The 25,306-nt window shown below is 38.5% G+C and overlaps 2 protein-coding genes and 1 long non-coding RNA gene across 3 annotated transcripts; 2 read left to right on the top strand and 1 right to left on the bottom strand.

Moving 5' to 3' along the window:
* The first annotated feature begins 14,905 nt into the window (after positions 1–14,905).
* On the top strand, positions 14,906–15,820 carry LOC121774667. The gene is made up of 2 exons (XM_042171522.1): positions 14,906–14,945; positions 15,039–15,820. The coding sequence occupies exons 1-2, from the start codon at positions 14,906–14,908 to the stop codon at positions 15,818–15,820; spliced, it is 822 nt and encodes a 273-aa protein (XP_042027456.1).
* A 55-nt stretch (positions 15,821–15,875) lies between these two features.
* Positions 15,876–16,902, top strand: LOC121774651 (E3 ubiquitin-protein ligase HUWE1-like). The gene is made up of 3 exons (XM_042171507.1): positions 15,876–15,951; positions 16,169–16,287; positions 16,429–16,902. Exons 1-3 carry the CDS (start codon positions 15,876–15,878, stop codon positions 16,900–16,902), a joined length of 669 nt encoding a protein of 222 aa, XP_042027441.1.
* A 3,311-nt stretch (positions 16,903–20,213) lies between these two features.
* LOC121790085 lies at positions 20,214–23,568 on the bottom strand. Its single transcript, XR_006048194.1, has 2 exons — positions 22,725–23,568; positions 20,214–20,478 (listed from the first exon to the last, which is right to left on the bottom strand). It is a non-coding gene; the product is annotated as an uncharacterized LOC121790085 (long non-coding RNA).
* Between the last annotated feature and the right edge of the window lie 1,738 nt (positions 23,569–25,306).

Genomic DNA, 25,306 nt, shown 5'->3' with positions numbered 1-25,306 from the left:
GAGCCCCATCCATTTTAGCATTTATTTTTCAAAGGCTGCAATAATTTTAATTTTTTTTCATATAACATGCAGAGATTCATTATAACATTGTGAAACTATCAATTTGTAGACTTCATAAATAGCATGGTTAAGGAGACATGAAGAGCACTCTTCCATGTGAAAATGAAGATTGACATATGATATTAAAAAATGAAATTGATAAAACCATACACTTTGTATAATAAACAAACAATGCCATCCATCAACTCAAATTAGATATCATCATAGAATTACGTTACTTGACACTAAACTTCATATAGTATATGTTTTAGGCACGAGAAGAAGCGCGTTTTTCTTCTGGACCCCAACTCCCGGCATCAACATCATCTGCATAAACCCACCCCCGGGGGCAACTCCCAGTCAAAACTTGTTGGAATCGTTGCGGTCAAAGGACTTTGACCAAGAATACTTTCAACGAGACATTTAATTTTGTGAAATTAAATAATATAGCGTCAATCTACGTTCGGAGTAGATGACCGTGGTATATTCATTTTCTCAAATCCGATTCCCGGTGAGTGAGAAATAATGGATTAAAGTTGTGAAATAATTACTAGTTAATTAAATGAGCTATGAGAGAAGTCATGGGATTAATTAAGTATCCCACATTGAAAGTTAGAAGCTTATTAAACAAGTATTCAATAAGTGGGATTATTACATGTAATACTTCTAGTGGACTAAGATGGGCTGTAGAGCCCACACGCACACACGTGCGCGCCGCCGTCGCGCGCCTTGAGTTCGTGCCCGTGGACTTGGATCTTGGTCTTTGGGTGGTCTTTGGACTGTTCTTTGGGCCTGGTCGTGGGGCTTGGTGCTTGGGCTCGACCCCAAGGCTGGTTGGTGTAGTTCTTTTTCTTTTTGACCACCAACGTTTCCACGCCAGCAAGCCAAGTGGGATGACACATCGTCAGTATGACGCGGTAAGAGCCAACGTGGCTGACACGTGATGAAGTCCACGTCATTACGAACCTAGACACGCGCGTGTCCCGATGCGTCAAGGAGCAACTCTTGTAACAGTTTGTAACGCCGGTAACGTTCGGCAGTTACAATCTCGCAATGATGACAACCATCATGGCCATTTTATCTTTGAGGATGACACGCCAAACCGAGAGCACTACCAGGGCGTATCTCGTCTTGCGGAAAGAGGCATCCTCGACTAGGCTAAACACTTTTACGGTCTTACTATTTCGGTTCAGCTCGTTCTTTTGTATTCCTTCTTTGAGTTGTATTACGCCCGACTTTTATCTCTTGTAAGAAGAAGAATCCCAACAATCGCAAGACGTGATAAGACTTGCCTTTGAAGGAATTTGGATCTCTAAACTGAACTTAATCACTTCCGAAACTTAATACCTTTGCTGGAGATGTCGACTGAATCCAACACCGTCGCTGCCACCACCGCCGCCGCATCTCCATCCACCTTGTCAACCACTGCACCGGTCAACACATCGTCGATTCCGACAATGATGCCCACTCCCGGGCACTATCCATCTTCATCAACAACGCCTTGGGAGTTTGTTAACCCAGTTGGGTCCACTAGTGGATCCACCTCGAGTGGATCGGTTGGTCCACTTTTAGTGGTTCCTTCGAATCCTTTAATGGATCGAGTGTTGGGGCCTTCGGGTCTCACACGAATGTTGGGGCCTTCGGGTCTCACGCGGGTGCTAGTTCCTTCGGGGCTGGTACGATCATGGCTGGCTATATGCCCAACATGAATGGTGGGGGCTCTATGCCCAACCACGTTGTTGGCTCATTCGGGGGCAACGGAATTGGTTCCTTCCATGGACCAAGTACGACACCTTTGGCACCAAAAATGATGCCACCTGCCGGGAAGCCACCAAAGTTTAGAGGATCTGACTTCAAAAAGTGGTACCAAAAGATGTTGTTCTACTTGACAACATTGGGCGTCGCCAACTTCCTCACTGAAAACGAGCCGCCCGCGCCAAGCGATCAAGAGACTAGGCTCGAAGCCATGGCGGACTATGAAGCTTGGAGAAAAGGAGATTATCTTTGTAAAAATTTCATTCTAAGCGCCTTAGATGATACTTTGTACAATGTATACTCCGTTGTAACCACATCAAAAGAGATGTGGGAAAGCCTAGAAATGAAGTATAGCATAGATAATGTTGCAGGTACTGAACAAGTTGTAGCATCCAAATTTATGGACTATAAGATGGTCGACTCTCGACCCATCATGGAGCAAGTTCAAGAGCTCCAAATGATCATCCACGCACTAGTGGCTGAAGGGATGACCTTGCCCGACAAATTCTTAAGGTGTACGATCATTGACAAGCTTCCTCCCAATTAGAAGGACCTCAAGAGTTATCTCAAACACAAGCGAAAGCATATGACCCTTGAAGACTTGATCGTGAAATTGCGCATTGAGGCTGATGTGCGTAAAAGTGACCAAAAGGCTAAGGGCTTTAGCCCACTTGAAGCAAAAGCTAATCTGTTGGAGCGGGGCGGTCCCTCCAACAAACTCCCTCGCCCAGGTCAAAAGGATAAAGGGAAAGGAAAGCAGCCTGCAAAGAAATTTGAAGGCGAATGCTTCAAGTGCGGCAAAACTGGCCACTTTGCCAAGGACTGCCGCAGCAAGAAGAAGAAGCCGTCAGCCCACGTCGTTGAGAAAGAGTTCAAAGACTGGGATGAAAACGACCTCATTGCTGTGGTCACTGAAGAAGTTAACCTTGTTGATAACAAGGGTGGCTGGTACATCGACACCGGCGCTACTGCTCATGTCTGCTCAGGTAGGAGCAAGTTTGCCTCCTACACTGCTGTTGAAGGTAGGAAGATCAACATGGGGAATCAAGCATTGTCCGAAATCCTCGGCATTGGCAACGTGATTCTCATGATGACGTCTGGCGTCACTATCACTTTGAAGGATGTGCTGCATGTCCTGGACATCCGCAAGAACCTAGTGCCAGGATCAATACTAGTTAATAAGAGGTTTAAACTTGTATTTGAGTCTGATAGGTTTGCATTGTACAAGTTTGGAAAGTCACTCGGAAAATGTTATGTAACCGATGGACTTTTCAAGCTCAGTGTGGCAACTCGCAGTGTTGCAAAGCCATTGGCTAATAATAATAAAGGATCTACTTCCTCTTACTTGACTGAGTGTTCAAATTTGTGGCATTGTAGATTGGGACATGTAAATTCAAAAGTCATTAAAAGATTAGTGAATTTAGATTTACTAAAGGCTAATGAAGTGGATACCCAAGATAAATGTGAAATTTGTCTTGAAGCAAAAATGACTAAGTTGTCGTTTCACTCGGTTGAACGAAACACAAAACCCCTTGAATTAATTCACACGGACGTATGTGATTTAAAGATGGTGCAAACTAGAGGTGGTAAAAAGTACTTTATCACTTTCATAGATGATTGCACAAGGTATTGCTACATTTATCTTTTAAGAAGTAAAGATGAAACAATAGAAGCGTTCAAAAATTATAAGAACGAAGTTGAGAATCAACTTGGTTGTAAAATCAAAACGATTCGAAGCGATAGAGGAGGCGAATATGTAGCCCCGTTTGAGGAGTTATGCAACGCAAGTAGTATAATTCATCAAACAACTGCTCCATATTCACCACAATCTAATGGTGTTGCAGAACGCAAAAATCGAACTCTAAAGGAAATGATGAATGCACTGCTACTTAGTTCTGGATTGCCCCAGAACATGTGGGGGAAGGCTATCTTGACAGCCAACTCTATCCTAAACAAAATCCCACGCAAATGAAAAGACGTCACTCCTTATGAGTCGTGGAAAGGAAGGAAACCATCTTACAAATACCTCAAAGTGTGGGGGTGTTTGGCAAAAGTAATGGTTCCCTCACCCAAAGAAGTTACAATTGAACCTAAAACAGTTGATTGCATCTTCATTGGATATGCACTTAACAGTAGTGCATATCGATTTGTTGTTCACAAGTCTGAAATATCGACTATTACAGTAGGAACAACAATTGAGTCAAGGAATGTTGTATTTCTTGAAAATACATTTCCTTGCAAAGACAAGGAAAAAGTCTCAATAAATTCTGAGACAAGAATTGAAGAAGAAGCCACTAGTTCTAAATCAGCGGATGATGAACCTGAATCGTGCAAGCGTGCAAGGCCCGATCCAAAGGATACAGTACTAAGACGTGGTAGTAGGCTCAGAACACCAAAAATATTTGGTCCTGACTATATTGCTTTTATGTTAGATGAAGAACCGACATCTATAAAAGTAGCCTTCGATGGCCCAGACAGGCTACATTGGAGAGAAGCTGTTCAAAGAGAAATTGATTCAATTTTGCTAAACCACACTTGGGTGTTGGTAGATCTACCTGAAGGTGCGAAACCTCTAGGTTGCAAATGAGTACTTAAAAGGAAATTTAAGGCCGATGGAACAGTGGATAAGTATAAAGCCCGACTAGTAGTAAAGGGTTTTAAACAAAAGAAGGACATGACTTCTTAGATACCTATTCACTTGTAACAAGGATTACATCTATCCGAGTGCTTCTCGCTATTGCTACATTGCCAATCTTGAGATTCATCAAATGGATGTAAAGATCGCGTTTCTAAATGGTGAACTAGAAGATGAAATTTATATGGAACAACCCGAAGGGTTTGTAGTACCTGGACAAGAGAAAAGGGTATGCAAGCTCGTAAAGTCTCTATATGGATTGAAACAAGCGTCATTGCAATGGCACTTGAAGTTTGATAATGTGATGTTATCAAATGGGTTTGAAATCAACGAGTGTGACAAATGTGTCTACATCAAGAGCACTAATAACAGCCATGTTATAGTGTGTCTATACGTTGATGTTAAGTTAATCTTGGGTAGCAACACTCAAGTAATTAACGATACAAAGGCCATGTTAAAGAGAAACTTTGACATGAAAGACATGGGTCTAGCCGATGTAATTCTTGGAATGAAGATTCTAAGAACGTCTGATGGAATCATCTTAACACAATCACATTATGTTGAGAAGATATTGAATAAATTCAAAGCCTATGATGGCGCGCCGGTTAAGACTCCAATTGAACTCGACGTTCACTTGAGCAAGAACAAAGGCAAGCCTGTTGCACAAGAAGAGTATGCACGGGTCATCTGATGCATTATGTACTTGACTAATTGCACTCTACCTGACATTGCTTGTGCCGTGAACAAGTTGAGTCGTTACACGAGCAATCCAACCAAAGAGCATTGGAGAGCTCTTGTGAGGGTTTTGAGATATTTAAAACATACTCAAAATCATGGGCTACACTTCTAGAGATACCCCCGGTACTTGAAGGGTACTGTGATGCAAATTGGATATCCGATAATAGAGACTCACTTTCAACAAGTGGATACGTCTTTACTATTGGGGGTGGTGCTGTATCGTGGAAATCCACAAAACAGATATGTATAGCCCGATCAACAATGGAATCGGAGTTCATTGCCTTAGATAAGGCTGGTGAGGAAGCTGAGTGGCTTAAGAACTTCCTTGAAGATATTCCATGTTGGTCTAAGCCAGTGCCACCAGTGTTGATCCACTGCGATAGCCAAGCGGCTATTGGAAGGGCAAACAATGGCTTTTATAACGGTAAGTCTCGACATATACGTCGACGACATAACACCGTGAGACATTTGATCACAACAGGGGTGATTACAATTGACTATGTGAAGTCAATAGATAATCTAGCGGATTTGCTAACCAAAGGGTTAAACCGTGATCAAATGAATAAGTTGCTAGAGGGAATGAGTTTGAAATCCACAAACTAAAGAATTGTCATAGTGGTAACCCAACCATGATGACTGCAGATCCCAAGAACTTGGTTCAAAGGGACAACTAAGCTTTGAGAGTTCATGAGAAACACTCAACTATATCTATTCCTTAGAGAACAATAGAGTGTTGGAAAACTTTCCTAGTGGTGAGGCTAAGTCTATGACTTTTATTGACTCCTAAGGATCTCGAGGAGATTGAGTTCTCAAGGAGACCGAGTAGGGCAAGATACTCGATTAGGAATCACCTATATAAGTGTGAAGTGAGGCCGCTTCAAATAACACACTTATGAAACCAAAGTGGTGTCCAAGGCCGCAAAGGACACAAAACGTGAGAACGGATGAGGTTGAGGTGTTTAAGCGTTAACACCATTGTCTCGGTGCACGCCGTGGGGGATTAGTTCAAAGCATCGCGCTACTAAGCCGCCTGTGTATCCGATGGTATCGACTATGGAGGGTTCAAAGCCAACAACTACCTATCCTTATGCTTATATACCTCTCGAGGGTTGAGTTTGTGTCTGCATGCATACGCATTTGGCTATTTCCACTCATGTGGGGGATTGTTGGAATCGTTGCGGTCAAAGGACTTTGACCAAGAATACTTCCAATGAGATATTTAATTTTGTGAAATTAAATAATATAGCATCGATCTACATTCGGAGTAGATGACCGTGGTATATTCATTTTTTCAAATCCGATTCCCGGTGAGTGAGAAATAATGGATTAAAGTTGCGAAATAATTACTAGTTAATTAAGTATCCCACATTGAAAGTTAGAAGCTTATTGAACAAGTATTTATTAAGTGAGATTATTACATGTAATACTTCTAGTGGACTAAGATGGGCTTTAGAGCCCACACGCGCACACACGCGCGTGCCGCGTGCCTCGAGCCTCGAGCCCGTGTCATTGGATCTTGGCAATTGGTCTTTGGGTGGTCGTGGGGCTTGGTGCTTAGGCTCGACCCCAAGGTTGGTTGGTGTAGTTCTTTTTCTTTTTTGGCCACCAACGTTTCCACGCCAGCAAGCCAAGTGGGATGACACATCGTCAGTATGACGTGGTAAGAGCCTACGTGGCTGACACGTGATGAAGTCCACGTCATTACAAACCTAGACGCGCGCGTGTCCCGATCCGTCAAGGAGCAGCTCTCGTAACAGTTTAACGCCCGTAACGTTCGGCAGTTACAATCTCGCAATGATGACAACCATCATGGCTGTTGACCCCCAGCAGTGGACTGAGTCTATAAATAGGCTAGTCATTCCATGCATCTCTACACAACATTCACAAAGCATATAGCATCATAAGCTCTCTCCCTCTCCTGCATTGTTTTTCCTGTCGAAAGCTCTGCTTCACCAGAGACGTAGTCGTTTTTATCTTTGGGGACGACACGCCAAACCGAGAGCACTATAGGGGCGTATCTCGTATTGCGGAAAGATGCCTCCTCGACTCGGCTAAACACTTTTACGGTCTTACTATTTCGATTTTTTCCATTGTAATTTCGGTTCAGTTCGTTCTTTTGTATTCCTTCTTTGAGTTGTATTACGCCTGACTTTTATCTCTTGTAAGAAGAAAAATCCCAACAAAACTATTGATTAGATTTGCAATTGTAAGCTCCACATTTAAGAGTCCCATAAGTATTCCACAGCATATTCTTCGTCCTCACCCAAATGGAATCAACCCGAAATCTTGCCCTTTTGCATCAAAAAATCTGTCTGGCATGAACTCATCTGGATTTTCCCAATGCTCGGGATCTCTTCCTACAACATGCGCGCGCACCGTCTTTTCCCCAATTTCATAGCCGTCTACAAGGCATCCCTTCGTTGTTTCTCAAACTCTCATTTACAACTAACTGCTTTTACATAAGGAAGTTTGGTCAAATCATCCTCATCTACTTTGTCCTTTCCGCCTATCAAATTTCTGATTATTTCTCCATAACTTTGGGTGTTTTTATTAGTGCTGTCATCGTCCAAACAATTGCAGATGCACTCTTGTTTCTGTTCCTGCCACAAATATATCCTACAAAGAGATTAAACTAAAGTAAATACTACAATTTAAATATAATGTTCTAATTTAAAAAGGTTTAATAGTGTTCTAAGTGTTGAAATTAAGTGATTTTGAAATTGTTAGTTATGCAGTTTCATTATATAAATAATGAAAATAATAAAGAAATATGAAATCAGTTTTAAAATGATTAAACAAAAAGATGAAACAAAAAATAATTGTGATTTGATTTAGTGTGCCGAGCTTCACACTGCCGTACGTGGCAAAATGCACAGCAAAAATCTTGTACACATCATTACCTTTCATTGATTTTATCAAGTTATATTTTCTTTTATTTACAAATCAATTGTGATGATATGCACAACATTTTTTGCTGTGCATTTTGCCACAACACCGAATAATTCGAACTTTTTTTTGGAATGTTGGTGTAGTAGTTATAAAACGAATTGTATTTTGTGAGGAAGGTAGTAGGGTACGAGAAATTTCGGAATATGGGTTTAAATTCGCTGACCTTTCGAGATAAGGGATTCAATTCGCTTACCATTCGAAATATGGGTCCGAGACATGCGAATTTTTCGGAATAAGGGTTTTACACGTTTTTATATTTATTCTCTTCATTTTTCTTATTATTCCTCTTCCAATAATTATAGATTTACTAAACTATCATTTAACCCATCTCTCAAAAATTTCATTTTACCTCCCACCAAACTATTTGCGCTCCACTCTTAAAAGTCAATCTTCTCTCTCAAATTTTCACGTGCATGCCGCCTCCGCCTCCACCTCCACCCTCCACTTCGCCGCCACCTCTTCCTGGCGCCTCTTCACCGTCTCTACCTCCACCCTTCACCACCTCCGCTTCCACTCTTCGCCGCTCTTTCCAAATCCGAACTCGAGCAACCTCTCCTCAATCCCATCAACGAGTAATAATCCACGTTTCCGCTCTCTCCTCCGGCTAGCCTCAATCCCATCAACGCGTAACAATCCCATACCCTCTATATTCGTGTAACTCAGAGGAAACATACACACATCTTGGCACTCTCTGATACGAAGTTTCAAGCGGTGAACTGCCACTAGTAACAACCTACGCAAAAAAATGCAACAAGCAACATGAAAATGCAACTAGATAGACTTACAGTACAAGAGAATCACACACTTGTAACAGAGAGAAGCATTAAATAAACTTCATTTACAGGCAGAACTCAAACCAGTACATGTTCCCAAATTGGTGGGATAGAGATCACAAACCAGTCGATAAGAAGAAACAGAGGATCTCAGGTATTTTAAACCATACCACTGATTAGAAGTTTAAAGTTAAAAACCTTCTTCACATAGTTTATTTATACCATTGCAACTTCAGAATTCTTTTTATCTATTTATTTTGCATTATTGAGTTGTGACTACTTTTTGAAGGCTTCATAGATTCTGAATCTCATTAACTCTACATTCCCTTGTTAATTTAATCAATGCAAAAAGGTCAAGGAAAAACTTTGCAAGTCAAAAACATATGACGGATCTACAAAAACAGTTCAAAACAAATAAATTCCTTATAGAGAGCTCAGTGGAAGACTGAAACATAGCAGAGTGAAATCTATTTATCAGTTTCAACCTTAATACAGAAACAGAACGGTAAAGCATATAGCATGTGAAATCGTTTGGAGGGAGGTAAAATGAAAATTTTGAGAGATGGGTTAAAGGATAGTTTAGTAAATCTATAATTATTGGAAGGGAAATAATAAGAAAAATGAAGAGAATAAATATAAAAACATGTAAAACCCTTATTCCGAATAATTCGCATGTCTCGAACCCATATTTCGAAAGGTAAGCGAATTGAATCTCTTATCTTGAAAGGTTAGCGAATTTAAACCTATATTCCGAAATTTCTCGATACGTTGCAAATAACTTAATACGTCACCATATAAATTGGGTCAATTAATTTTATACCCCCAACACTATCCTATTTATAAATAGAATTTGTTAGTTATATCCATTCGAAGGTTAAGATCAATGAGTAACTAATTAGCAATCTCAATTTAAGAATAATTCTTAATTATTAGATTCACTGTTTATAGTCAAAATTCTAGATATTCTAGCTGTTGCTTATAGAAATGATTCTAGCTAGAGTGATGTTTAGTTTTGTAAAGTCAAATTTTAATTTTAATTTTTGAACAGTTAGTAAATTAGTATAATAAAATTATTAAATAATATATTAACTTGTTAAAATAAACTTGTGAGGTAATTCATTTAATCTCAATATAAAAAAAATAAATGAAACATATCTTATTAAAATATACCAACTAATTAAAATTACCTAATTCAACCAGGATTAATATTATTCAACTAAACTAGTACTTCCTCCGTCCCGCAATAAGAGTCATATTTTTTCATTTCGTTCCGTCCCATAATAAGAGTCACATTTCACGTTTACCATAAATGATAAGTAGGTCCACATTCTACTAATTCACTTAACTCACATTCTATTATAAAACCAATATAAAAAAGTGAAACTCATATTACAATAATTTTTCCAACTCACTATTTTTTACTTTTCTTAAACTTGTGCTCATATAAAATGTGAGTTACTATTGTGGGATGTAGGGAACTTATAGGTGTGATCTAATTAAACTATACTAGTTAACCTGCAAAGAAAGAAAAACACGTTTATATAGTACATTCACATGGGCTAATCTAAATGAGCCCACTAATTAAATTAGGCTAATTATTAAATTAACTTAATATTAATAGGATTGATAATCTATAAGATCCCACTAATAAATAAATTAACTGATATTAATAGGATTAATAATCTATAAGAGCCCACTAATTAAATTAGGCTATTATTTCAATCTATTTCTTTCCCCTCCATTTCCGTTCGTGTTCTTTTTTGTTACTTCCTCCGTCCCATTAAAGATGACCAACTTTCTTTTTTGGCTTGTCCCAACTAAGATGACTCATTACTTAAAATAGAAACACATTTATCTCTACTTTATTCCATCTCTCTACTTTACTCTCTCCACTTAATACACAAAATAAAAGTGCATAAAATCTCGTACCACCCAAGGAAGGGGTCATCTTCCTTAGGACGGAGGAAGTACACGCTTATTTTTCTGCTGTATTTATTTATGTTCTCTTCTTTCCTATTATGATAAATATAGAATGGTTTGGATTTTGAACGTAAAAAATCAATAAAGTGCAGATTATTTTAATGTAAATCTAAAAATAAATATATTTTGCTTAAAAATCTAAAACATGATGGGTTTTACGGGACGATTGGAGCCATTTTCCTATTTCATTTTGGGTTTTGCAGTACTACTAGAGATGGTTATAGCACCAAGCGTAGACAAAAGGGCCAATCCATGGAATTTGGTCCAGTCAACTTATTAGTTTCCACCAAACTTTTATAAGCCAAGTTCGACATTCTATCTGAACAGAGAATATAACAAAAAAAAAATAAATTAGGATTGGCATACAAAGATCACATTCGTATCACTAATCAAACACGAGTTTATTGCAGTGATTTGATTAGTTCCCACTAATTTTAACATATTTTATACCTCAATCATATATTAAAAATTTATAACAAATATAAATCTCAGTGGTCCAAGTCCCCAATCTACATTATTGTAGCTCCTGATTTGGTTTATCACTATAATAATATTGCTAAGCGACTATGTAAATTCAAGCTGACAACGAGCAAGTTCTAGAAACGTATAACATGATTAATGATGAATCACACTAAAAAATAAATTAAAGCTCAAACCTCACTCGGATAAATAGCATGAACCAATACAAACGAGCTCTTCACTTAAGGTATATCATGATCACAAATGGATGTTATATAGCTAGTTATTACTTATTGTTGAAATTGAAAAATAATTTGTAATTAGATAGGTATTTTGTTACTTTTATCAGTCTATATAAATGGCTTTTATTGTATTTTTGAAAACACCACTTATTAAAAATGTAGTCCATAATGAAAAATCCCGCTTTCTCTCTCCTTTCGTTCTCTCTCTTCGTTAAGCATTTTATCTGCAATTTTCTTCATTCTCCTTCAATGGAGATTTATCCATCATCTTCTTCTCCATTTTTCACATGGTACCAGAGCGGGCCCAAGTCGATAATGGATTTTATCTCTTTATCTCTTCTCTTGCCTACCCACATGATAGAAGTCCGATGTGTCATTCCGACCCACACGTGAGGGGGCGTGTTAAAACTATTAAATCTTATTCCACATCGACTTGGTGATGATCCTAGCTTGTAATACCCGCCCCTTCATTATTCTTTTTCGTTAATGTTAATGTCGAACTAATAAATCCTAGCTCTCTTGACTTGTGTTTCGGAATGGAAATTTTTTTTACCGTTCATAAATGTTTAATGTTGATAGTTCGCAAAACCAAAAGTTAATGAAATAATCGAATGAACTAAAATAATTTAAGGAATGTTTAAGAAATAAAATGAACATAGTGAAAGGAAAACGATGATATTTATCTCGAGCTGAAAGTGCTCGAAAACAAAATACATTAATCTCTATATGATCGTTTCATGCGTGATTCACGAATAGAAGGAAACATGCGGAACACTATTCTATTACAAATACTCTTGGATGGGCCAAAGAGTTTAAGAAGAACAAAATCTCATATTAATTGCACTTCAGGCCTCTATGCCCAAGCCCAAAACCGCGGCCCACGTCGGATCAGCTCTCGGGCCCGGGGCAGCAAGCCCACGTCTCAAACAGCAGCATGGTAGCCAAGCCCTCTTCCCTCACCTGCAAGATAAAACAAACTATTAAATTGCTAAGGAACAGTGTTATTAAAAAGCAGAGATGGCGGCGCCGTGGCGGATGGCGGTGGCAGTTTCCAGGCTCAACGCCACCGCCACTATGTGATATGGCAGTTTACTCCCTTTTTTGAATGGCGGCCGCCATTCATGTAGCGCCATGGCGGGATATGGCTCTCATGGTGGTCGAGATGCCTTTGCCTTGTAAAATGAACCCACTTACCCCACTTATCCTACTATTCAGTCCACGGGACATGTAACCTAGCCCACTGACCATTATAGACAGTTTATTTATAGGGTTTATGGGAGTTTCTACCAGAAAGCATGACTCTCCCTCAACTCCCAAATTAAGAATTCTTCCAACGAAAAGCATAACTTACTCTCTGTTGTGACCGAAGTTAATTTGAAACTACAATCGACAGTGAAGATCAATTCTTTGACTTCTAGAACATCTATTTCGAATACAAGGTAAGTCTTTTACAATTTTGATGGATAATTTATGTATGCATGTTGAATTGTAGAGTTTCTCGATGAAATTATTTTGACGAGGTGAAATAATGATTGATATTAGTTGAAATTGGTTAATACTTATTGTCTTCCACCATTTAATTAGTGTATCCATACTTATTGTCTTCCATCATTTAATTAGTGTATCCACTAACTTTAGTTTAAGTGCTTCCATTACTAATGTTATTTTGTATGTAAACGTGCCACACTTATATTAACACACACTTTCCACCATTGACCCAACACCCCAATACACACAGACTGACAATAAAATAATTTAAAAGATGAATAAAATAAAGCATAATAAAATGGATGGACATTGTTCTCTATAACTAAAAAACATAAAAACTTAGGCACTACCAATAATGCATGGAATCGGAACAATGTACCAACTCAATATCTTTTTCCTAAATTAACAAATTCCCATTCAAGTTAAGGAAATTAAATAAAATCTAAAAAGGTAACGAATTTCCTTACAGATTCTTTTAAAATTTACTACATTAGTAAAACGAAATTTAAAACTTTTCACATATAAATTTTTCTTATACGGCACAAAATCCGTCAGCCGCTGATGATGAATCCCCATTAATTAATCATTGCCAAGTTCAAATTTATATCCAAATTTATCTACTATAGAGCACTCATAAAATAAAGACAAAACGAAAGATGCATTAGTTTGATTAAAAATAATAATTGTGCGATAAGACCGAAGCAAGAATGTGTAGCACATGATAATGAAAGGCAATAAAGAAAGTATTAGGAGGTAAGTTATTATAATTAAGATGATAAAGAAAAAGGAAAGAAGGTCTTGGTTAATACTTATTGTCTTCCACCATTTAATTAGTGTATCCACTAACTTTAGGTTAAGTACTTCCATTACTAATGTTATTTTGTATGTAAACGTTCCACACATATATTAACATGCATCATGCATGTCCTTATGATGACAGCAGGAGCTTAAATTCCCAAGGCTATGTTATTGCCCACATTTTAAAAATTATAAAAATGTATTGATCGGTGCAAGAGACAGTATATGCATTCCATTATGCATGATTTCAAAATAAAATATGCATATTGAATTCTCACACTATATTAATAGATGTTTTTGCTCTTTTAATATTCATAATAAAGTTATCCTTTTTCTTTAAACATACAGTAGTTGGAATTTGCAATAATGTCAATTAAAGAATAATCTTCTTCGGCGGGTGGCAAAAAAGATGTGGGTTGGAAATTCTGCACTCAAGTAGAAGCAACATCTACGAACAAAGTCATGTGCAACTATTGAGGGAAAATTATGAATGGTGGAATTACTAGAGGTAAAGAGCATTTAATGGGGAAGATGGGTAAAGTTGATGCATGTGCAAAATGTACGAAAGAGGTTAAAGACTAACTCTGGGAAAGCTATAAAAACAAAGCTAAAGCAAATTCATCAGCTATGCTTAGTAATTCAAGAGCATTCGATCTGGATAGTAATGAAGATGAAGATGAGCCAATAATTCAACAGAAAAAGAGTTCTGATTGTTCAAATAAAGGGCATATTGACTTATTTTTTAATAAACCCGAGACTCCAGCTCAAAAAAGACGCAAAGAAAAATTGCGTCAGTTAAACATAAGAGAATCTGTGGACAAAAAAAAGAAGTGGCCCGAGTTCACCAGTCCATAGCCCGATTTTGGTACCAAGCGGAGTTATCATTCAACGTGGTTAAGTTGCAGAGCTTTGAAGATATGATTCACGACATTGGTGCATTCGGAAAACATTTGCCGAAACCAAGTTTTCATGACATCCGAGTTCCACTTTTGAATAGAGAGTTGGAGTATACTAACACTTTGTTGGAACCTAAGAAGGACGAATGAAAAATGCATGGTTGTAGCATTATGCCGGATGGATGGACAGATCGTAAGCAAAGGACTATAATCAACTTTTTAGTTAATTAACCTTGTGGCACTGTGTCTGTTAAATCTATTGATGCCACCGGCTTTGCGAAGACAGGAGAGAAGTTGTTTGAGCTACTTGATTCGCTTGTCGATGAGATCGGTGAAGAACATGTTGTCCAAGTGGTAACGGACAATGGGAGCAATCATGTAGCCACGGGAAAAATGTTGATGGAGAAGAGAAGACATCTTTACTGGACTTCGTGTGCAGCACACTGCATTGGTCTCATGCTAGAAGATATTGGTAAGATTCCTTTGGTTAAGAATACCATTCGAAGGGATGTAGCTCTTGTGGGCTATATTTATAGCCACACTTTTACCTTGAGTTTGTTGAGAAGTTTTACAAAGAAGAAGGAATTGATGAGGCCAGCTATTACCCGTTTTGCTACCTCCTTTCTTTCATTAGAAAGGATTCACAAGCAAAAAGACAACCTTAGAAAGATGTTTACTTGCGACGAATGGGTGCAAAACAAACTGTCTAAGGATGCTAAAGAAAGAGAAGCAACTAAAACAGTCATGATGCCTTCTTTTTGGAGGCACGTGGTATTCATTCTCAAAGTCATGGCTCCCCTTGTACGAGTTCTTCGATTGGTGGATAGTGAAAAGAAACCAGCAATGGGCTACATTTATGAGGCAATGGAGACGGCGAAAGAAACCATTATGAAATCTTTCAGCAACAATGAACAAAGATATGCAAATATTTTTAAGATCATTGATGATAGATGGAATTATCAGCTCCACAGGCCGCTCCATGCAGCTGGACACATTTTAAATCCGGACATCTTTTATGAAAATAAGAGATTGGAATTTGACCGTGAGGTTACTAATAGATTTATATGAATGTGTTGCAAGATTGCTGCCAAATAAAGAACTCCAAGACAAGGCACTTGATGAGATGGTAATGCACACAAGTAGTGAAGGCATGTTTGGTCACGAATTCGCTGTGCGGCATAGGAAGAGATTAGCTCCAGGTGCGAATTTATTTATTCTATTTTTTTATTTTGCATAAATATTTTAAATTTTAATATATTTTAATATGATATAAAAGCATAGATATTATTGTTACATATATTACCGTGATTGTCTCTGTCTCCCCATGAAAAGCAAAGTGACTATAATTTCATGGACTTTTTTATGTTTGATTCACACTTGATTATCAAATGTTCAATATTATATTGTTTTTTTTAGCTCAATGGTGGAAGAAATATGGATATGATGCTCCACATTTGCAAAGGCTTGCAATAAAGATCTTGAGCTTAACTTGTAGTGCTTCCGGCTGTGAACGTAATTGGAGTGTTTTCGAGCAAGTAAGCATTTTAGTTGTTTTTTAAGTATGATTTTTAGTTCTAATATAATTCAATAATTAACAAGTTTTAATTATTTTTATGTGATAGATTCATTCCAAAAAAAGGAGGCTTGAACATCAGAAGATGCACGATTTGGTGTAGGTTAAATACAACCAAAAGTTGTGCGAAAGGTACAGTATTAGAGATAAGATTGATCCCATCTCACTCAAAGATATTGATGAGTGCAATGTGTGGTTAGTTGGCGAGCTGGATGATCCTGAAGTTGTTGGCACTAGCCAAGATTTGGTTTTTGATGGTGATACCCATGATTGGGAAATTGCATATGACGCTTCAGGGATTGGAGAATCGACCACATTTACTCGGTCCAAAAAAAGAAAAGACACTTCCACGTCGTCAAGTTATGTTCGAGCTTCCAAGAAAGATACTCGGACTGCAGCTACATTAGGTAAAGGAAAAGAAAAGTTGCAGCATGTGGTCGAAGAGATGACTCTTGTAGATGAATCAGACGAAGAAGAATTAGAGCAAGAGTTTGAGCAAGAAGAGGAGGAAGAAGGATATGAAGATGACGAGGATGACTACATGGCACTTGATGATGAAGATGGGGATGAGGAGTGAAGACATGAATTTGCATTTACTTTGCCGTTTTTGCATTTTTATTAGTGAATATTGAGTGAAAGACTTTAATTTTAAACATAGACTATGTTTTAACTATTGGTTTTTATTTGGGATATTATATTTTTTTTAAAATTTTGCATCTTATGTTATGTTTTGTATTTTATTTATTTGTTAATTTATTGACCGCCATTTACGGCATAATACTGCCATGCCAACCGCCATATCCCTATGGCGGTTTTTTGACCGACCGCCGTAAGCCGTCTTACGCCATTAATAACACTGCTAAGGAACAAGAGGATTTAAATGAAACTCTTATTAGAGGAAAAGAGACAACCCCTTTAACAATGGAGGACCAAGGACTTACCCAAGAAGGTAAGTCAATGCTTGCCTGCAGCATCTCCGACTCCCAACAGCTTTGCCTTCTGTCCAAGTACTATCTGCAACAAATCAAACCAAACAAAGTAGAATGAAGATCATCAAAAGAGGATCTGCTACAGGTGGACAACTAATGCAGGGGACATCCCATTTATTTCTCATGAGTACATACTCCATAAATCGCCAAAAATAGCTAACAAAGAGCCGAAGAGTTTCAGATGTGATCTCCGTCAAAATCCCAACAAACTCCAATACATATATATACACATATACCTCCCAATCAGTTTCACAACCCCATCACATATCAGTTTTCTCACAACATCGAGAGAGAGCTAGAGAGTGAGAGGAAGTTTTGTTTAAGTCCAGCAAGAAGAACTACAATCTCAGCTCTTTCTAGCAGGTAATCACACACACCTTTCTCGTTTTAACCTTCTCATTCTCTCTTAGACACACTTAAAGCATGGAGACATAGCCTAGGCAAACCCTTCACAGCATGCTAAGTCCTAAATGAGATCAAAAATCACTTTTTCCTCATCTTTCATGTTTCATCTGTAGAAGCATACGATCTGCCCAAGCATGCTCATTTACTCATTTCAGAAACATTTCCAGTAGGCAAGACATAGGGCAATTTCAGTATCTCTACTTCAAAACCAATGTGCTAACTCCAATTAATGATAAGCAACAAATAAATGTGCTACTGCCACTTTCATCCAACTCTTAACATAATAAAATTAAGATAAAAGGAAAAGTAAGACTTAGCTTGAGAATGAGGGTCTGTTCGGTGACGAGCGAGTGCCGGCGTAGAAGCGGCAGCGGGCCTCTGAGCCTCCACGCGCGAGGGAGAGAGCTCGACGGAGGAGAACCGCCGCTGCTCTTCACTCCAAGCTGAAGGATCTTAAAATTTGAGAACAGAGAAGGATTGAGAGAGAGGGCCGGGGAGACGAGACCGGCGGAACTTCGGCGATGCAAGCGAGGAACCTAGCCGGCGGCGAAGAGAGTGAAAGAGGTGGGGAAGTGACCTAAATTAGGGATTACAATTTCATGGTGTTTTAGGAGTATTTTTGGGTCATGGTGTTTAATTAATGGGCTGAAGTGTGATGAGGTTTTGGGCTGAAATTAATATAAGATTAATTGTTATGGTAGTTCATGAGATTAAAATAGACGGGCCTCGGTAGTGGGTCACGAATTAAATCCCTTGACGGTCGAACGATAAGGATTAAATCCCTGGATTTAATTAAGTTGTAGAAACTTTCAATTTTTGTTAATTTAGACGTTGAATAAATTACATGGAAAATAACTCTCCCAAAGGTAATGACATTACTTCTTTTTAATTAAATCGCCCGATTTAATTATTGTTCGAAGACTCTAGAACTTTTAGAAAATAAGAAACGAAAAAAAAGAATAAAATAAGCACGCACTTAGGACGCATTCACGTTTAAACTTTCTTGACTTCTTCAAGTCTAATTAAGTATTATATTTTCTAAAGGGTCGTCTTCGCACGTCATTTAAAATCAACTCAAGGAGTCTGCTTGGCTAAAGAGATAGCTTTTGAGGTGGACATTCTTTTCAAAACGTGATTTTAGTATGAAAATCTGAATCTTTTCTAAACATGTTTGTCATGCCATATTTTGCTTTTACAATTAACTATATGCTTGGCTATGCCAATCATGTTAAATCGAATTCGGGTCTCAGTAGGGCCGCAAACCCTACTTGGACTAGTGTACACATATGAGAATTGTGAGCTAGCTTTCGAGTTGGTCAGTCCAGTGACCGTCGTGGAATGTGGCCACATTCCCGGTTCACATACGTTCAGATATGGTATCTATGTTTATGCGATTGCGCAATCAATTTTATGAAATGAAAGGAATTTAGTGACTCGGGTCTTTTAAAATGAAAACCCCGTGTTCACTCAACTATGGCTAACAAATAAAAAGGAACATATATTTTGGCACTATGTCCACTGAGTATATCAAGTACTCAGCTCTGCAGGTTTTTTTCTAACGTGCAGGTTGAGCGTGTACGAGGAGGCGAAGGTGTTGGGAAATGATTATTAATAAGTAGCAATAGGTAGTCCAAAGTAGTATGTCTTCATACATGCTATTTTGTCTCGGACTCTTCCGCTGCAATAGGACTATGTACTAGGAATTATGAACCCAGTTATTATAATCTAATTTTATTCTGACTATGTACCATCTTTGCTAGGGATGTCAATCGGGCCAACCCGTTCGGGTTGTCGGGCCATTCGGGTACAGGCTATTCGGGTTATGATTTTTTCGAGTTATAAAAAGTCGACCCTAACCCTAACCCTTCGGGTTTCGGGCTAACCCACCTGGTTATTCGGGCCAATGCGTATTTTTAATTCTTTTAATATTTTCAAAAAAATAATACGTATTTTAAATTTTCTTTAATTATATACATATTTTTAATTAATCATTCAACAATGAAATACGTATTTTTAATTTTCTTTAATATTCTTTAAAAAGATTAAGTTATTTAAATTTAAATAACTTATCCATTACATAATTATTTACAAAATATCAATCAATAGTATGTTTATGTTTATATATTTAAAACATAAATCAACACTTTGTTTCAAAATTCAAACATAAATCAATTCGTAGAAAATTGAATAAAATTTTCATAACGTGAGAGGTGCATCGTATATATAACAAAAATATTTTGAATTATTAAAGAGTGAATTATTAAGATGCTAGCTAATTGGAGTAATTCTAAGTTTTCTTGAATTATGATTGGTCAAATTTAATTTATTCCAGCTGTAAATAAGTCAAATAATAATTTATCTTTATTTTAAGAATCATCAAAGTATGCATAATTCAATGACGAATGTCACGACCGCACTTTGCTAATGATAGCAAAGGAGGGAAATCCGTGACTAATAAGCAGAATTAACGAAACGAGGAAAAAACTCAAGGGACTTGCCGAAAGGCCAATCAATTGATACCACAAATTAGAAGCCAAGTATTTGATTACAAGATCTCAAAATAGAATCATTCACCATAGCAACTAAATCAGAGTTCGAAGGTGAGACTATAATATTCTCACTTAACACAAAATATATATGCAGCGGAAAAGAGGTCCCTATTAAACGACTTCGTGTATGAAGACACGAATCGTCGAGAAATCCACATGCTATTTAGTAGCATCGACTCCGATCAATTCTTCTCCATCTTGACGTTCAACCTGCACATTTATAAATACATGCAGGGCTGAGTACAGGAGTACTCAGTGGACACGTGCCGAAAACAAAACATACAAATATAAGTTTTCATCCATCAACAGTATCACACGGGGATTTTTCTTAAAAGGTCCGAGCATACTAAATTCTTTTGTGAGCTAAAAGTTCATCTACAGACTAAGTTCTTTAATCATTCATCATTCATCGTTCATCGTTCATCACCGAATTCGTTCGTCACCAAATTTGTTCATCACCGAATTTGTTCATCGCCGAATTTGTTCATCCCCGAATCCGTTCATCACCGAATTCGGTGATGAATTCGTTCGTCACCGAATTTGTTCATCACTGAATTCGTTCATCACCGAATTAGTTCGTCACCGAATTCGTTCATCACCGAATTCGTTCGTCACCTCATTTGTTCATCACCGAATTCGTTCATCACCGAATTCGTTCGTTACCGAATTTGTTCATCACCGAATTCGTTCATCACCGAATTCGTTCGTCACCGAAGTTGTTCATCACCGAATTCGTTCATCACCGAATTCGTTCGTCACCGAACTTGTTCATCACCGAATTCGTTCATCACCGAATTCATTCATGGTTTGGCATCGCCAGAACCCAAGGCATATAGCACCAACAGACAGGTCTCAACAACAAACTTTTTATGGCATGACATTAACTTAAAAAAATAATCACAGTTCCATTTTGAGAAAATATGATATTTCATAACTTCAAAAGTATTTGCTTTATATCCACACTATAGTACCGGATATTAAAAGAAAGCCCACCTAGTATGCTTATCTCCAATTAAAATTCCTCGTTTGGCCTCACTTGCCCTTGTATAAATTCTCCTTTAGAAATAAATAGCGTAACACGCTAATTAGTACTTGAACTATTTTTCTGAACAAGAATGCATGCATCCTATAGGATAGCATCTATCTCTTAGTCTCGGCTTATATGATTTTTCCTTAAATCCTAACTCGGCTTTATCGTGCGACCGCATTTAATTATTTGCTTTATTTATCTTGGAGAAATTCTATTTTTCTTAATAAATGTGGATTCTTAAAATCCCTCCTTAAATTCCTTCTTCTTAGGATTTTTCTTAAGGCCGCCAATGGCGTCGCGGGGCGACGCCGGTCGGCCCTTCGCGTCTCCAATTTTAATATTTTCCATCCTCGAGAACTCAATAACTTATTCGGGAAATTTATTTAACTAAGCTCCAAGCTCAAGTTCTTAAATTAATTCTAACTCCTCACAATTAAATCTCGGCCCAAATGATTACAAACTTGGCCCATACTAATCAATTTAATTAGGGCCCAAAACGAATTACTCTTTTGGCCCACAATAAAGTGACCCAAATCCAACAAATTAAAAAGGCATAAGGCCTATACTCCTCTCCTCCAAACCCGTCGGCTTCTCTCTCTCTGCCAAAACCTCAAATTTTATTTTATCCAATTCTCTCTTCCAAATCCCTAATTGAAACACACCACAGCATTCCCCCTATCTCGACGTCAATTCCGGCGAGGATCAGTCGCCGCCGTTCGCGCCCTCCTCCAGCGTCATCGCCCTCTGTTCAAGCCACTGGAGCTCCGCCGGTTTCGCCTTCTTCCGCGGCTCACGCCGCCGCCGGTGCGTGCTCCGCCGTTTCTGTCGGCCCTCGAATGGAGGCGTCACCTCCTCCGTGAGCTTTCGGCATCAAAGGCTGCCTTATTTTCCTCCGGCTACATCTCTCGGACTCTACCACCACCGTTGTTACGACGGAAGCCTCGTCGCCGGAGAGTCCATCGCTCGGCAGCCTCTCTCTCTCTCTCGGCTGAATTCGCCAGCGGCAGCCCGTCGGCTCTGTGCTCGCGATCTCCGTCGAGCTCAGCGACACCATCGCCCCTCTTTCTATCTTCACTCGGCGGCATCAGCACCAGTCGCCACTGCCCCGCGGTGCTGCTCCGGAGCTCCGTCGTCAATCGATCACCGTCGCGGTGCGAGCACAAGCTAAGTCACCCTCCCCTTTCCCCCTTTTTCTAAATTTTTGAGAGTTAAACAGTGGCTAAGCGCACTTTGTTCATCGATTATGATCTCGTGGGGTTGTTTAAGAAGGCTCGGGGAGAAGCTTGTTATCTCTTGTTGTTCATTGTTTGATGAGGTTCTACCTACTGTGATTGCTTCCGAACTGTGATGAATCCTATTGAGCAAGTCTAGGTTCTTGTGCTATCTTATTTGTCTATATGATGCAAGGGGGTGTCAAGGAAGTTACCTCACTTGGTGAACTCTCTTGGTTTTCTTGGCTGCCCTCTTTGCTGTCGTCGCCTCGTGCCGCCGTCCCTCACTCCGTCGCACTCCTCGCCTTGCGCAGGTTTGGCAGAAAATGAGTGTGGAGTGGGGAGAGGGGTGACGGTATTTATAGGCAGATTTCCTTATCATTTGTGGCAGGTTTGGGGAGTGTAACTTGCTACTTTGAACTACATGTTTCTTCTTCTTTTGAGCTTGTTGAATAGGCTTCCCTGCCTACTTTGGTGAAATTCTTGAGGGAAGGAAGTCCTTCTTTGACTTTCCCGTGAGCCTCGGTTGATGGAAAGGAGTACCTGATCCACATTCCTTTTTTTAGTATGTACAGTGAGCTCATTTCACCTATGCTCATTTGTCTTGGCTCCTATTTTGGTCTAAGATGGAAATGTGACAAATGGCTGCCTCTCTACCCATGGGGGCAGCCTTTCGGCTGTTCCACTCAGCCTGGTTCTTCTCCATGTTTTCTTTCTTTTTTTTAGCTTGCCTCTTCTCTTTCCTTCACCTAAGTGTCTACAATTCTAATACTCTTTTTTGTGTAAATTGTAGGTACACAGCTGCCCTTTTGGCTCTTTGTGCACCTCCCAAGATCGAGGAGGATAGGGGAAGGAATTGGCTTGCTTCACCATTTTGTCCTACTTCCCTACTCACCCTAGTTTTGGAGTAGATAAAAATTGTATGTCCATTTTTATGTAATACTTGAATTTGTAGCTCAAGGAATGGGGTGTAGTATTTCCTTAATTAAGCATTTGGATGTAGAGTTATTTGTATGCACTCACTTTTCCTTAATAAAAGTATCCCAATTACTTTTATTCTTGAAATTTTTCCTTTGTACTCAAATTCTTTCAATAAGCTTGATTTGTTCCAACGCCGAATAATGAAAATTCTACGTCCTCCAAACGAGAATTAGTCGAGCTATTAAATCCGATTAAATCCAACTAAAAGGAATAAAATTCGGGGCGTCACAACGAAGCAGTGCCAAAACACTTTGCACTATTATATTGGAAATATACTAAATGAAAGCTTTTATATACGAGTATTTATGAATCCATGGACCACATAGTGATTTTTTTCGTGATCTTATATAGTCGGTTGACGTATTTGGATTTTGCATGGTTTTAGAGGGTTGTCTTGGATGATTTTGATTATATTTCTATATTTTGGTATGTTTACATGTTTGTTGAGAAATGATAAAAAATGGATTAGAAAATGTATACAAAATATGTGGATGTGCAACAGCCTTGTTTGACTCAATGTTTTTCTTGATTTTGAAGTCTGATAAACCCCTAATGCATATCATACTCTTCATCTTCGAAAAAGTTTCGCGTGGATATATTGCACGCCTCAATCGGAGCTTTGTAGAGAAAGTTATGACCGTTACAAAAACTGCTCGTTGTGCAGAAGCCTTCAACCCGACGGGCCGACCCGTAACCCGAACGGGTCAGCCCGCCTAACTTGACAACCCGAACAGGTCAGCCCGAATGACCCGATTTTAAATTCTAGCTGCGAAATTACAACGGTAACCCTGTATTTTTATCGGGTTATTCGGGCCGGCCCGCGGGTTCCGGGTTACATTGACATCCCTAATCTTCGCCTTCAGAATTAATGTTTTGAGTTTGACTTATCCCTTATGTTGATCCTTTTCATTGGAGACTATTTTGGTCCCGTTATAGCTGCGCTCACTATCACTAGGGAGTTGTGGTCGTGACATAGCTCCTCTATATAAGTGTGGATAACCCTCCCCCTTAAAAGGCCTTTTAAGGGGTGAGTGACCCATTTCTAATTCAGTTCTCTCTCTTCGGCTTTGAAATTTCCGTCTGAAATCTCAAATCTGTTACTCAATCTCAATCTCATTCTTTGTTTTCTGTCTCGTTTTTTTTTTAACTTTGCTCATTGGGTTTGTATGATCCAAGTTTGTATGATCCAAGTTTGCATCCTTTGTTCATTGGATTTGTATGATCCAAGTTTCTCTCGTTTTAGTCACCTATTAAGATGTTTGTTTGATATTTCTCTCCGTTCAAAATCGGATGATTCTCTATCCTCTTGCATGTTGTTTAAAATTTGTATGGGAAGGCAAATAGTGTGGTTGAGTAACTAGGATATGGTGAAAGAATATGTTGAGGATTTCTTTTTGGTGTTGCTTCACGCTGTTTCAACAGATCCAGATTCTTATCCTTCTCATTGCATCTATGTTCAGATTGAGGAGTTGGTGTTGATATGTAGAGCTTCTTTGTTAGCCTATGAGCAATTGAGAGTTGTTGATCTATTTGCACGATGGTATATATGGATGAGTTAATGGACTATGTGTTTTATTGCAAATCTTTTATTCTCAGTTTTGTTTTCAATCTATAATTAAAGATTTGAGAGTAGAAATCGACGTTCCACATGACATCCATGCATATATTGAACCAATCCGAGAAGAGTTTCACAAAAAGAAGATTTAAAATCAAAATATGAAATAAGATTGTTTCTCACCATCTTTACATTAGTATTTGTTTAAAAATGGAGGAATTATTAGTATTTTATTAATTCAAGTTGTTTACTTTTGAAATT

Source organism: Salvia splendens, chromosome 2 (assembly GCF_004379255.2).
Source record: "Salvia splendens isolate huo1 chromosome 2, SspV2, whole genome shotgun sequence".
Classification (NCBI taxonomy): Eukaryota; Viridiplantae; Streptophyta; class Magnoliopsida; order Lamiales; family Lamiaceae; genus Salvia; species Salvia splendens.
The sequence above is the reverse complement of the archived record's forward strand: the minus strand, read 5'-3'. Positions and strand labels throughout refer to the sequence as shown.

Coding starts and splice junctions, on each gene's coding strand:
- LOC121774667 (XM_042171522.1), top strand. CDS start 14,906: ATGCATGGTTGTAGCATTATGCCGGATGGATGGACAGATC. Junction 14,946..15,038: donor GCCGGATGGATGGACAGATC/GTAAGCAAAGGA, acceptor TTGCGAAGACAG/GAGAGAAGTTGTTTGAGCTA.
- LOC121774651 (XM_042171507.1), top strand. CDS start 15,876: ATGGTAATGCACACAAGTAGTGAAGGCATGTTTGGTCACGAATTCGCT. Junction 15,952..16,168: donor TAGGAAGAGATTAGCTCCAG/GTGCGAATTTAT, acceptor TGTTTTTTTTAG/CTCAATGGTGGAAGAAATAT. Junction 16,288..16,428: donor ATTGGAGTGTTTTCGAGCAA/GTAAGCATTTTA, acceptor GATTTGGTGTAG/GTTAAATACAACCAAAAGTT.